The sequence below is a fragment of the Urocitellus parryii genome, chromosome 8, assembly GCF_045843805.1.
Source record: "Urocitellus parryii isolate mUroPar1 chromosome 8, mUroPar1.hap1, whole genome shotgun sequence".
Lineage (NCBI taxonomy): Eukaryota > Metazoa > Chordata > Mammalia > Rodentia > Sciuridae > Urocitellus > Urocitellus parryii.
In genome coordinates, this window is record NC_135538.1 from 116,974,385 (window position 1) to 116,987,776 (window position 13,392).

Here is a 13,392-nt window from a genome sequence, read left to right on the forward strand (position 1 = left end):
TCCCGGAAATGAAATACAACCCCATACATATTTAAAAATCAACCTCAATAACCAAATTTTTTTTTTTGTAGTAAAATTCTTACCATCCACTGCACCTTTTCAAAAGGTGCTCATTAAGGGGCAAACTCCATAGTGCAAAGGTTTTCTCCCGTTACTAAATCACCCCATTATGATTTATCATCTCCTGAGCTGTTGGCCAGGATTCAATTTAACCAGAATTCCCAAAGATAGAATAATTGCTACTTCCAAAATCTTCATTTTTCTGGTGCCCATCCTATACCTTGCTTCTGATGGCATTATATATGGCACAATAAGCCATTTTCTTCATATCAGATTCCCACTTTTAAATCCTAATTCAAGCTTCAGGTTCCCAACTACAAAACCATCTCCCACATACAATATAAACCCACACTGTGAAAACTGTACATCCCAGCTCCTTAACTACCTTTCCCCCTCTTACCCTTAGCAAGGGAAGACAGGCTCATGGTAGTCTTTCAAGACGAAAGAAGAAAGCAAAACAGCTGTTGGTTAACTCCTAAATCCCTTTCACACTTTAGTTGTGTATTCAGGAGACAATTCACACCAATATCAAGAGAAAATCCTCAAGCCCCAGCACTAGGGTTTGAATCCAGGGGCTCATACATGCTAGGCAAGTGCTATCTGCCACTGAACTACACTTAACTGTCTCAAAAAAGGCTATTTCCCAGTCTGGTCCTGACCTTATGATTCTGCTGCTGTAGAACCTCCTCCAATAGCTGGGATTACAAAACATGTGTGCCCCATATCCAGGCCAAACTTGATACAGACACAAATGAGCCAGATTAGACTCATTTATAAAGGGCTGATAGTACTATTAACAACATAGCCAACACTAAAGTAACCCAACTGCAGTATGGCCATTCCTCTCAAAAATCACTTTCCTGAAAATTTTAAGGGACAAAAAAAAAAACAGGCAGCAGGCTAAGTGTAGCTCAATAGTAGAGTACTTGCCTAGCACTTCAAAGGCCCTGGGTTTAGTGCCTGGCACTGTTAAAAAAACAAAAATTGAAAATCAGTCTTTTTCAAACCTACAAAAATCAAATATTACACGAAGATGACTCACTCAAAACTTGAATAATATTTTCTTTATTTACAAGTTAGAATCAAGAGACAAAGACAGTCCAGGGGACCAAATGGGGAGATGACTGAAACCCCAGAGCCCCAAATGGAGCAGAAGGAAAAAAGGGAAAACAGTAGAAAAAAAAAGTCAACGTAAAAAAAGAGCTCCCCCTTCTTCCCTCCCCATGGAGGCCAAGGGGACCATGACCATATCCCCCACAGCCTCACCTAGCTTAAAATAAATTAGAACAAACAACCTCAAAACAGGGCCCTTAGAAGTGAACAGGGCAGCTATGGCCTCAGGTAACATTGTGTCCAGGGGCTTTTGCCCATTCTCACCCTGTACCATTGCCCCATCCCCATCATTCTGAACAGGGGGCTCTATGCCCAAGAGGTTACTCCCAAAGGGGCTGGGAATCCAATCTTATTTTTTGTCCATGTCCCTCCTTCAGTGAATGTTCCTGCATTCCTCCCCCCTGCAGAGCCAGCTCTCCTACAGAGGGGGGAGGGGAGGTGAGATGAAGAAGTGTCACAGCAAGGGGGAATGGGGTGGGGCAGGGTAGTTCAGGGGTCCGGTCCTGCGGAGCCTTCCTGCCCCATTTGGCCTGGCCCCTTAGCCTGAGTCCGAGTCACTGGTGTCTGAAGAAGAGGAAGATGAAGAGGAGGAGCTGGAATCTGAGCTGGAGCTGGAAGCACTGAGACGAGACACTGCTACTTGCTGTGCAGAGGTTGACTCAGTTTTCTCACTCGCTGAACAAAAAAGTTGAGAGTTAAAAGATAAAATTTTTTTCTGAAAACATGAAAACAAGTATAACACATTTGCAGTCTCCAAGTATTCTCACCTTTCTTGGGAGGCTTCTTGGTGGAATTGAGCTGCCCGCTGACATCTTGTAACCTCTTTTCCAGTTCCCTCTTTTTCTCCAAAGCTAGTTCCTCCTTTGTCTTTCCTACAGGTTTCTTAATGGCTGGGGGCAGGAGGATGGATAACAGAATTCACTAAGATTGCCTAGAGTTACTGGCCACATAGATTTCCAAGTTCCATTTTTTTAAAAAATGTAGATAGACATAAAACTCGTATTATTTTTATGTGCTGCTGAGAATTGAACCAGTGCCTCTACACATGCTAGGCAAATGCTCTACCAATTTAACTATAACCCCAGCCCCTCCAAGTTCTATGCTTGCACATCAAGGAAGCAGCACAGCACATGCATCACATCTTCAAAACAAATGCATTATATTGTGTACCACTACCTCTAAGCTGTCAGAACCACGGATGGACTTCAGGTGATACTCACTATAGGGCTTCCGTGGTTTCTTTCGTAGGCAGGAGAGGACATAACGCTCAAGTTCCCTAAGTGTGGATGGTTTGAGTGTTTCAAAATCAATTTCAATCTCTTCTGGGTTTGAGTCCCGTAAAGAAGGCTCTCGGGCTTGGATTATATGTACAACTCGACCCAATTTCTCTCCAGGTAATTTGTTGATATCCAGGCTTAACTGTCGTTTCTCATCATAACTCATGGGCCTACTTTCTTCTTCCTCCTCTGAATCGTATCCAGTAGGCAGGGCAGGTGGAGCTGTCTTTGTGGCCTTTTTGGGTAGCCTATAGGCAAACAAAGCAAAACAAAAAACCCTGTCAACTACAAAAGCTACCTCTCCAAACAGTCCCACTGTTCAACCCAGAAATTTATTTCCTGCCTGTATTTTTGCCATAAGGCAAAAAAGCCAAGTTAGAGGTAGGTTTACTAGGACACCGAGTTAAGAAAACTGAGCATTTTATTGACTTTTTATATCAATATAAGTATTTATTTGGGGCTTTAAGGTATACTGGTACAAGTCCATCTTTTTGCTCCTTTAAAAGCACAACTAAAGCCATCGTGAAAAAACACAAGTCTAGAATTATGTATTTATAAGAGTAAGCAAACTGGCAGAGAGGAACAAATCTAGCTAACCTGATTTTTGTAAATCATGCTTCATAATTGTTTTCATATTGCCTACAGCATTTTATGCACCACACATCTGAGTCAGTTACCCTGAGAGACCCCATGGTTCTTGAAGGCTATTACCCTGATCAGTTATCACAAAATTTGCTGACCAGCCTCACATTTAGAAAAAAAAAAAAATTACGAGTGGAAGATAGCATAGAAACCAAACTAGTCTGCTTTGACCTTATTAGAACTTACTTGTTGCCACTTCCTGCAGAAGATCCAAAGCCAGGAGGGCCTAGCGTGGCAGCATTGCCACTCCCACTGCCACTAGCTTTCTTAGACTTCTTGGGCTGAGGAGGGCGGGATGCCCGAGGCCCCTTGTCATCTTCATCAACACCAGCTCGGCCGCGATGCTTCTCTGCCTTCCGTTTCTTCTTTTTCTCCTTTTTCTCTCTCTTTCGCTTAGGCTTAGATATCGGGCCCTGGGACAGGGCAGCAAGTTGTTCGTGTACTGCCCGAAGCTATAAAGAAAGAAAAGTCAAGACATGAAGTGGGAAAGTAAAATTGAGAGAAAAAAATAGGACCAAGACAGAGCATGAACCAAACTTTTACCCAGTTAAAAGACTGAAGAATGACAATATACCTGTTCTTGTAGTTCTGCCAAGCGATGAGCCCTTTCTTCCTCTGAGTCTGAGCTTTCACTTTCTTCCTCTTCCTCCTCATCTTCCTCATCTTCTTCCTCCTCTTCCTCAGAGGAGCTCTCACTGCTACTTTCCTCACTGGAGGACTCTGAAGAGGATTTGGTCAGCCCAGGGGGCAAAGCAGTGGAGACTGGTAAAGGCCCTGGTTCCAGTGGTTCATCTGGCATCTTTGCATAACGAAACTCGAATACGTCCTAGGAAAAAAACAGACTCCAAATTATGCTGGTACAATGTTCTGGGCTATACCCAGTCATCTAGTCATATAATTTCAATTTGTGGCTGAACGTCCTCTCATGTCGAGGACATACTGCACAAATTGATGCAATCTCCCTCCCATACCCATTTATCCTTTAAGCTTCAACTTCTACACTCACCTGCAGCTTTCGTGCCATGGCCACAACATCGTGGTCTGGGGGGTTGTACTTATAGCAGTTGGAGAACATAAGCCGCACGTCAGCAGCAAACTCCTGTGCGTCCCGATAATCACGGTTCTCCATCTTCCGCTGCAGAAGGAGGCAGCATCAGAAGCTGCACAGGCAGAGAGACTCACCTTTCCCTGCCAACCCCAGACAACACAAGAGGCTCTCTCTTGAGAGCACAGTGGGGATGTGCACATGGATCTGTGCCCTGAGGTTAAAGTTAGAAGTCAAAGGAATTTGGGTAGGTTGAAGAAATTATCTTAAGTCTAGAAAAAGAAACCATTTCTAAGTGATACAGGAGGTAACCCGACTGTTCTTCCACCCCTTAACTTCTCTGACCCAACCCTCCCATTAAATAGTAGAACTGTGTATTAGGGTTGCTCTTCAAACAGAATACTCATCCTTACTGTAGGAAATGCAATTTCAAACTGCTTGACCTGCCCCTTTACAATTTTGTAAAACCAAAAATCAAAGACTGCTGTGTACCCATAAGGAGACATGAACATTATTTTATTGATCCCTAGATGCCAATCACTGCCTTAGCATCCCATCTGCCCCATGCAGTGGGTACCTTGACAGTGCTGAGGTCCATGGGGTGCTTAATGATGTCATGGTAGTCATGCAGGCCAAGAGCAGAAGCGTCCACTGGTTTATAGAAAGGCCAGGCATAGGCTGCATGCTTCTTAGAGAGCAACTCCTTCAAAATGCCATTGCAATGTTTTAACTGTTCTGACAATTTTCCTTTTTTAGAGCTCTGGTGTTGTTGCTGAGAGTCAGGCAAGTCTTTGCGTGGGGGCTTGATGGGGCGACCACTCTCTCTACGCATAGGGGGAAGCCGTGCTGCTTTAGGCTCAAGACTCCCAGGAGGGCTGGCTGGGGAACCAGGAGCCAGGATGGCTGTAGGTGTAGGGGTGGTAGTATCTGCTTTTCGTTTAACCCCTTTTTTCTGCAGAAAAAAAAAATAAAAATAAAAAATCAACAGACTATTACTCCAGGTCCACTTCATTCAAAACCTTTCCCTTCCCACTGTCCAAAACAGATATGTTTATCTATACCTTGGCAAGGGGCTGAGCTGGGGGAGCTGCAGATACAGCAAGGAGCGGGGGTCCAGCAGAATGCAGAGACTTGAGAAGGGGAGAAGAAATGACCGATGGATGGGGAATGTTGAGGACAGTGGTAGGTATCTCAGGTGGTGGAGTATATAGGGCTGTGTGTGACACAGAAGAGACAGCAGGCACCTGATGGGCACTGGTAATACTGCCCTGGAGTGCTTAATAAAGAAAAACAAAGCAAAAACCATTTAGTTTGTTTCTCTTTCCTCTCTCTTCAGGTCTCCATTCACAAAACTCTCATCTCACTCTTCCCACCTGCCAACTTGGCCCCCTTCTTATGGCTGTTCTTAGGGATGGTCACCACAAGCTCTTGTTCGTCTTGAGGCATTGATGCCACCTTCTGTAGGAAGATCTTTTCCAGTGTCTGTGCCATCAGGACTATATCATCAGTGGGCTAGTGAAACAAAAAACAAATTTAGAAAAGTCCAAATGATAGCAAAAAAAAAAAAAAAAAGACCATTTCTGTCAAATTCCCAGCCCCAGGGCATGACCACTCTCCCTTAGGCACCTGCCATCAAATGCTGCAAATTACCACATTAGGCCAATAATGTCCCCTTTTCTTTCCTCTCTCTCAAAATACAAACTAATGAAAATACATGGTCCGGGGAATTGGAAGAAAAAACAAGGAGAGAAATGAATTACAGTAGATGGGATAGAGAGAGAAGATGGGAGGGGAGGGGAGGGGAGGGGGGATAGTAGAGGATAGGAAAGGCAGCAGAATACAACAGTTACTAATAGGGCATTATGTAAAAAGGTGAATGTGTAACTGATGTGATTCTGCAATCTGTATTTGGGGTAAAAATGGGAGTTCATAACTCACTTGAAACTAATGTCTGAAATATGATATGTCAAGAGCCGTGTAAGGGTTTGAACAACCAATTAAAAAAAAAATACATGGTCCCTTAATGTTCACAAGCTTAAGAGAATGAGAACTGATGAGTAAAATAGATCCTGCTCTACTCAGGTCTCTGGAGCTTTCTGAGAAACAGGACAACCATCCCCATGTATGAAAGTGTTCTACTTAAATAACCTTAAATTATAGAGCTCTGAAGCCACATTACTGATAACACTACTTGGACTCAGTTTTCTTTGACCATTACTAACTGGATACAGCTTCAATAACTAGAGGACAAAACGTTTCCATTTGGCTATAATAAATGTCCTCTTAATACCTGCTAAATGCACACAGAAAAACTTACCTTGTTGTAAATGTAACAGTTGGTGAACATGGTATTGAAATCCTGCATACATTCAGAAGCAGCCCAATAATAATTGTTTTCAAGTCTCCTCTTAATAGTACCCATGTCCATAGGCTGTTTTATAATTTTGTGATAATCCTAAAAAAAAGAAACGATATGTCAGAGCCACTGAAAATTAAAATACCTATGCTCCCAGGGAAATCACCGACCAACCCACACACACACTCACACACACACCCTATGTATCAAAGGAATACAGTTCCCTAAACTGCGGCCCCAATTAAACTACAGGACCAAAAAAAAAAGGGGGGGGGAGATAGGGTGGGGAATAGGATCCTTAACCCACTTTGGGGGCCCCTATTGCCTTTCCCTAACCACCCACCTCCCACCCATTCTAGAAACTTCCCATCCTGTGACATTACCTCTGGGGTTGGCTATCCATGGGCTGCATGAGGGAAAGGAAGAAGCTAAGAATTTTGGCCACCGTGGTCCTCTCCCAACCCGGGGTGGGAATCTGTAAAATGGAGCCAGGGCACAAAAAGTTAAGGAAGGACACAGAGGGCACAATAAGAGATGCCAAGATAGAGATAGCAAGAGGTTGGAACAATCACAAAGGACCAAGAATTCAGAACTATGGTGGCTATCTGCCCTACAGAAAAGAATTGGGAACTCCCTAGGGGCCGCAGCACCTACACTAGGCAACCCACCCCCACTCACACACATTCTTGCTCATTCCCATACCTCCCCCAACTCTATGTTCCTACTCACCGGCAGACCCAGTTTGACAGCATCTACAGGCTGCCGAAATGGCCACGCAAACTGATGTTTCCACAGAGCTTTCATCACCACCTTGTGCAGGTATTGCAGCTGGTTGGTTACCCGTCCTGGCTTTTTGGGATTGGATACTTCAGGGGGTGGTGGGTTGGCAGGGGTTAGTTGCAAAGCCGGCACTGACGCCATTGTAGGGCTCTCAAATCCCTCATACAACAGAGAAGGCTTTCGAATCCTTTTTCCTGGAGCTGCTGCCTCTGGGCCCAACCCCAGTAACCCTGCATTCCCGTCCCCAGGGAGCCTGCAAAAATGGTAAATAATATTATATGTGGAGATCTCATGGAATTCCAAGTGCAATTTGCACTATGTCACCAATAAATCCAAGCTCTGGACCTAGTGAGATGACTAAGCTTGCAAGTGGTTCCAAATATGAACCAATATCAAAATCATCTGTAGAGACTCTGTTGATGCCCACCTCCCCCCTTCTTTTATTTTTAGTATAGCTAATCTAGATTCCCACCTTCTGGAGTCTGGCAACCCATGCTCAATTAAAAATAAGAAAGCCCTATGGGGATGGCTCTTTAAGCAAAAATGGGTGGAGTTAAAGACCAAGATTCCTCCTCACTAGGGGTTTGGTGGTTGCCATGGTGGTTGAGCCTGAGGGAAGACAGTGAAAAAGAGAAAATAAACTAGGAAGAAAAACTTCATAAAATGCTGAGACACCCAAGAATCAATCCAGCTGGGTACAAGAAATGTTATTTTCATTAAGCTGAGTATTTAATAACAGAAAATGCACTAAAAGTCTAACTTAAAATTCAGACAAGGGAACATCTTGTGAGACCTCACAATTGGAGTTAACTGCCCTCCAGATTTGCAAACTACCTCCTCCAAGAATTCAAAAAACAGCCACCCAACCGCCAAGGTCACAACCTGATTGTGACAGCACACCTCCCAAAACCCTGCTAGAAAAACACGGTCTAACAGTTCCCAATGTAGCATCTACTGCACATTAAAGACCAACAGTGGTCCTGTTACTCCTCCGGACCAGGTGTTTCCCACTACCTAAGACTTAAGACACTACTTGGAGACCTCATTGTTTACATCCGCAGCGCTGCAAAAGTCTTAGCTCCACCCTCCTGCCCTAAATCAAACACTCAACACCATCAAAAACCAGCCCCCTCCTTCCACTCACTGAAAGACAAGCAGGAATTTTATGACACCCTGGACAGTAGGATCCTTTCTATCCTAAAGTTGGGAATCCCCGCTGCCAAGTCCCGAAGCTCGGTCACCATGGCAACTACTGGCAGAGGTTGACCACGAACCCCCCAAACACCATGACAAACCAAAACTAGACACCAGGCCCAATACCCGCAGGACCTGCTCGTCTACTTAAAACTACCCATTCCTACCCTTTCAGCCACCGAACTAGCTCTAACTTGGTTAAGACCGGGCCATGGCTGTAGCTTATAAATTGACAACCTGCGCTCCCCCCACACGCAGCAACTGGGTCGCCGCCACCGTTCCAAAACCGTCGTCCAACCCCCTCCGCGAGCCCGAGTCAACAGCTGCGCCAAGAAGTGGCAACGCATAGCAACCGGCGCCGGGTGGTTCGGTACTGCCCCCGAACACGGCGCCCTCCACCCGTGCCGCCGCCCCACAACGACCCCTTCCCACGCGCGCACTAGGGAGACGTACTTGTGGGGAGTCACGTTTTGCAGCATCTTGACCGCGGGTAACCAGCGCTGCCTTCAGCCGCGAAAAGTCCGGGTGGCCTCGGATCCCCTCACCGCCCGGTCCAGCATAACCCGGGAAGTGGGGGGGAGGCCGTTGCCCTTGGCCCTCCAGGCGACAATCTCCCCGCTGGGCCGGCACGAGCAGTCTCCTCCGCGCGGCCTCTCGCAGGACTCCCGGCAGCTTGGCGCGCTCCGCAGGCAGCGGACAGCAAGAAAATGGCGGCGGCCTCAGCAGAGACCGGCGTACGAGAAGGAGGGTAGACTCTCCAAAACCAAAGACAGTCCCCGATCCTAGACACCGTCGTCAATACAGCCCGCTGTTGGTTTGCAGGGGTCCCCTCTTCCTGTCGGGACCGTACGGGTTGGACAAGATCCCGTTTCGACCTCGGATGGAGGCGGATGAACACGAAAAGTGGTTTAGGAAGCCGCCGCCTCCATCTTTGAAATCCTCTTGAGGGCGGAGTAGAGGGGGTGGACAGACTCCGACAATTGGGCGGGGCCCGAAAAAGGGGAGCTTCAGGGGCTTCTATGGGGTCTGTACTGTCCGCCGGGACCGGTCATAGGCCGAGACGAAGGCCATTTCCAAACGGATGGACGTGGATTGTAATGGCGGCCCCCGACGAGTCAAAGGCTCTGTATCGGTAAGCAGAATCCTCCAGGTCGTTCTAGAGGCTGCTCCACTCCAGCGCGAAATGGCGCCGCCGAGCCCCGCGCCAGCCCTTTATATATAGGCGGGGAGGAGGAGCTTCGTTGCTCATGCGCGCCACCCTGCTCCAGAATTTCCCCACCCCCTCCGCGCGCGCTCGCTCGCTCACGCGCGTGAAGTAGCAAAGTCGAAGGAGGTGGATCCCATCTCCGCGGGAGCTTCTTCTATTGGTCTGTCGAAGCGATGACGTCACAAACTTCATTTCCAAGTCGTCAGTCACCAGGCAGAAGAGTGCCGCATAGACTCACAGGGAATAGGCAACCCGCCATATCTGAGCCGCTTGGTTGCGCTGTGGTTCGGCGACTCCAGGGAAACAGGGAGGTTGGAATAGGTGCAAGGGCCATCTCCCCACGGCCTCCAGCACCTTCTCCCCGCCTCCTCTTCCAACTAAGTTTTCCCAAGCACGAAGTAACTCCCGACTGCCAAGCTTGGGCTGGTAGTGCCATTCGTGGTTCTCCATTGGCCGAACGGGAGGGGTCGCGTGGGCGTAGCCAGGCGCGGCTCGCCAGGGGTGTGGCTGCAGGACGCAGGGCGGAATGCTGTTCTTGGCAGAGAGGCCGCTGCAGTGAAGAATCTGAAATGAGGAAGAAAGACGCCATCTTAGAAGCCGCGGCCTATTCTCCTGTGGCGAACAACTAAAGGCGCCTGAATGTTAACAACGAAGGGGTCTAACGTTCCTCTTTTCTACGACCTAAAATACGGCTTGCTAAAAGTCTTACAATCCTCCCTTCCCTCCCCCAGACCAAATAATCGAAAGCAAAGGCAAAATACTTCTCCTCTCTGCGAACATCCAAATACTATGAACAAGGCCACCAAACCCAAAACTTTCACTCCCAAGCACTTCTCCAATCCCAGCCCACTCGTCCTTTCATTAGCAATACAAATACCTGCCTACAAAAACCGACAGCCCTAAAGCGGGAACAAAATCTCCAAACCCACCCGAACTCATTCCGGCGTCTGGCTCAGAACAGAAAAAAACAAGTCCTACAAGGGGCGAAATGGGGGAGGGACCCTCCCCTCTCCAGGCGAGCTCAGACCTTTCCCCGTGCTTCCCGCCCCTCGCCCGGGCAGACCCGCACCGCCCTCCTGGGGTCCCTTTGCACGCGGGGGCCAAAGAACGCCCCCATCCCCCCACCAGGGTCCGGAGTCCTCCCCACGGAGCTGCTCGTCCATCGGTCAGCGCCAGGGAGGAGGGCGAGCAGAGGAGGCGGCGGCTGTAGCTCAGACTAGCCCTCCCCCTCCTTCTCTCCCCTCCTCCCCTCCCCCCCGGGCCGTCCGCCTCCGAGGAGGGGCAGGAGCCATTTTGGGAGCTCAGTTTCGCCCCCTCCCCCTAACTCCCTCTTAAGTCTTCCTCACAATTTGATTATCTGAATAGGCTTACAGACTACGTATGAATAAAGAACCGGAGCCCAAGGCCAGGATCTCTGAAGCACCTCTAGAGGAGGTACCCCTACCGTAGAATAAAAGGATTTCCCCCACCACAGAATAGCTGCGCTTTGACACCCCCGAGGAAAATAGGTTTGTGTGCACGTCCAGGCAAGGAAATTAATGTAGGGCAACGAATATAAGGAAAGCTCCCTCTACCCCTGGAGGGGCTAGTCAGGGCCTCCTAGGTCCTTGAGCTGCAATCATGCCACCCTCCATCTGCAGTAACCCTTGTGCTCCAACCTCGCATACTGCACCTAACATGGCCGCCAGCCTCCGGTCTTCAGGACCACCCGAGGAGGACAGACCCCCCGGAGGGAAGTGCGCGCAGGGAAAGCAGAGTCCCCCGGCGCCCCACCCCCAGCCCACCTGGGATCCGGTCCTGGCCCCCCAAAGTACATGCAGCCCCGCCCGGGTGGCTGCAGCAGGGAGGGCAATGACACAGCAACTTTGCAAAGGCCTTCTCCCCTCCCCCTAGTGGCCCAGCCTCCCAAATCTGCTTTTCTCCGCCCGGGGCTTTGCAGGTCAGGACACAGGCCCATCAGGGGGCCGGCCAGGGCAGAAAAAATTGGGGCGGCAGAGAGATACTGGGCTTTAGAAAGGGAAAGGGTGGCCAGAACTTTAACTCTCATTTCCCAGCAGTCCGGAAAATCACTGCTCCCCAATCTCTCCTAATCCTCCCTTCCCCCACATGAGTCACAGGGGAGGCTACTGCTACTCAGTAATTTGGAAAAGTAACTCTTCCCCTCCTTTCCGTTCCCTCCCCCGCAGTACACAAGGAGAGAGCTGTTCAGGACTGGGGGAGGGGATGAAAGACGCAATAGACGAGGCCACCCCGGAGAAACCCGAAACCTAGGAACTCATTCCAGGCTCTGAGCTTTCCCGCTGTCTCAGGCCACACTTTTTACTAGGACCCACTTTGGGCCTGGGTTCTGTTCCCCAAGTAGACCCCAAGCTTTCGGTTTGTAACCTTCCTCCGACCCCTAGTAGACAGACAAGTGCTCAAGTAGCTCTTAGAGGGGCAACGAAGGTTTGGGCACAGGGCCCCCACAGGCCGTGTCCATGCGAATGCACACAAATTCGATAACAGACAAGTCTAAGCTCCAGCATGCCATGTGGTGACTGCGAGCTTCCTACCCTTGACACAAAGGGAGCACAGAAATGCTCCGAGCAGAGTCTCTAGGGAGAAAATGAGTTGGCGCCTGCGAAAAACCTCATTTCACAGCCTGAATTGACAACACTAAAGCATTTACATCCATGATTAGGAATTACAGCCATCATTCTCACTCTTCAGCCTACCAGATCACCCCCTCAGCCGCCAAGAAGGATCCCTTCTCACCTGGCTGCAGGCTCCTGTACCCCCAGGGGACGAATGGGGGGGGGCACGCCGCCCCCTCTTCCCCTTTGCCCTCCAATTGATATGGAGGCAGGAGGTTGGCCATTCCCTCCCCCATCATAGTGGCCCTCTCCTGCTGGTCCCCCTCCACACTCCCATTGGCTGTGAAGTATTTGAAGGACAAATCCCACTCAGGTTCTTTTTGAACCCCAAGAATTCCACACACACCCCGGCTTCTTCAACATATAGGTTTAAGTCACTGGCATCTAAATGACTTAACATCATCCCCGCCCCAAGTGTCCCTTCTCACCTGGATGGTGGAGCCTTCCGGGGGGGCTCCAATGTTGCCCTCGGCTTGGTGTGGGGGGAGGATGTAATCCGGGGTGTCAACCCCCCCGGAAACCGAAGCAGTGTTGGGGGAGGGGGCGTAGCCCCCAGCCCCTCCCTTCCCGAGCAGGTTGGGGGGTGGGGAGAGCATCCGGGCCGCGCGGCCACGTCAGCAGCACTCGGATTGGCTGATCGGAGTCACGTGCCCGCTGCTTTCCCCCCCCCACCGCCACGAGGGCCAGTTTTCCGAACGTTCCTGGGGGTCGTTTTGAGGGGGCCTCGGGGCCGCAAGGCCTAGGCCTGTCTCCCGACACCCAGAGCGCGCTAATGCTGCTGCTTCTTCATATCTCCCGCGTCCTATCCCGCTGTCGTCGACCTTGTCCCCCCCACTCGCCTCTCTGTACGGGTTCAGCATGGCTGCCGCAGCCCCGAAACGTGCACAGCGCAGGCGCATGGGCGCGACCAGACCGGGGGGTGGGGTGCCCGGGGCCGCGAGGAGGGCGGCAGTGCGCAGGCGTCTCAGTCCAACCGCAGCTCCCGCCGCGGGCCACGGATCGCGCGGTGTGTGTGGGGGGCGGAAGTCGGTGCGCGCGGACCTCCACCCTGGGCCACCCTTCCCCCACTACGGAGGCTTTGCGGG

General features: G+C 49.8%; 1 protein-coding gene across 7 annotated transcripts; it reads right to left on the reverse strand.

Annotated features, from left to right (window-relative positions):
- Positions 1–1,107: 1,107 nt before the first annotated feature.
- On the reverse strand, positions 1,108–13,165 carry Brd2 (bromodomain containing 2). Of its 7 annotated transcripts, none has more exons than XM_026383392.2 (13): positions 12,736–13,165; positions 8,921–10,238; positions 7,223–7,526; positions 6,455–6,592; positions 5,511–5,649; positions 5,199–5,413; positions 4,715–5,089; positions 4,099–4,227; positions 3,667–3,918; positions 3,279–3,544; positions 2,394–2,698; positions 1,941–2,063; positions 1,108–1,848 (listed from the first exon to the last, which is right to left on the reverse strand). In XM_026383392.2, the coding sequence occupies exons 2-13, from the start codon at positions 8,944–8,946 to the stop codon at positions 1,712–1,714; spliced, it is 2,409 nt and encodes an 802-aa protein (XP_026239177.1). In that variant the 5' UTR covers positions 8,947–10,238; positions 12,736–13,165; the 3' UTR covers positions 1,108–1,711. The 7 variants fall into 7 exon arrangements, with proteins under 7 accessions (XP_026239177.1, XP_026239180.1, XP_026239178.1 ...); XM_026383395.2 differs by lacking the exon at positions 12,736–13,165 and adding an exon at positions 11,459–11,503; XM_026383393.2 differs by lacking the exon at positions 12,736–13,165 and adding an exon at positions 11,347–11,430.
- Positions 13,166–13,392: the final 227 nt, after the last annotated feature.

Bases quoted from the DNA above. Each gene is read 5' to 3' on its own strand.
- Brd2 (XM_026383392.2), bottom strand. From the start codon at position 8,946: ATGCTGCAAAACGTGACTCCCCACAA. The intron at 3,545-3,666 runs GTATATTGTCAT...CTTTCTTTATAG, and splicing joins TGGCAGAACTACAAGAACAG to CTTCGGGCAGTACACGAACA. The intron at 2,699-3,278 runs GTAAGTTCTAAT...GTTTGCCTATAG, and splicing joins TCTGCAGGAAGTGGCAACAA to GCTACCCAAAAAGGCCACAA.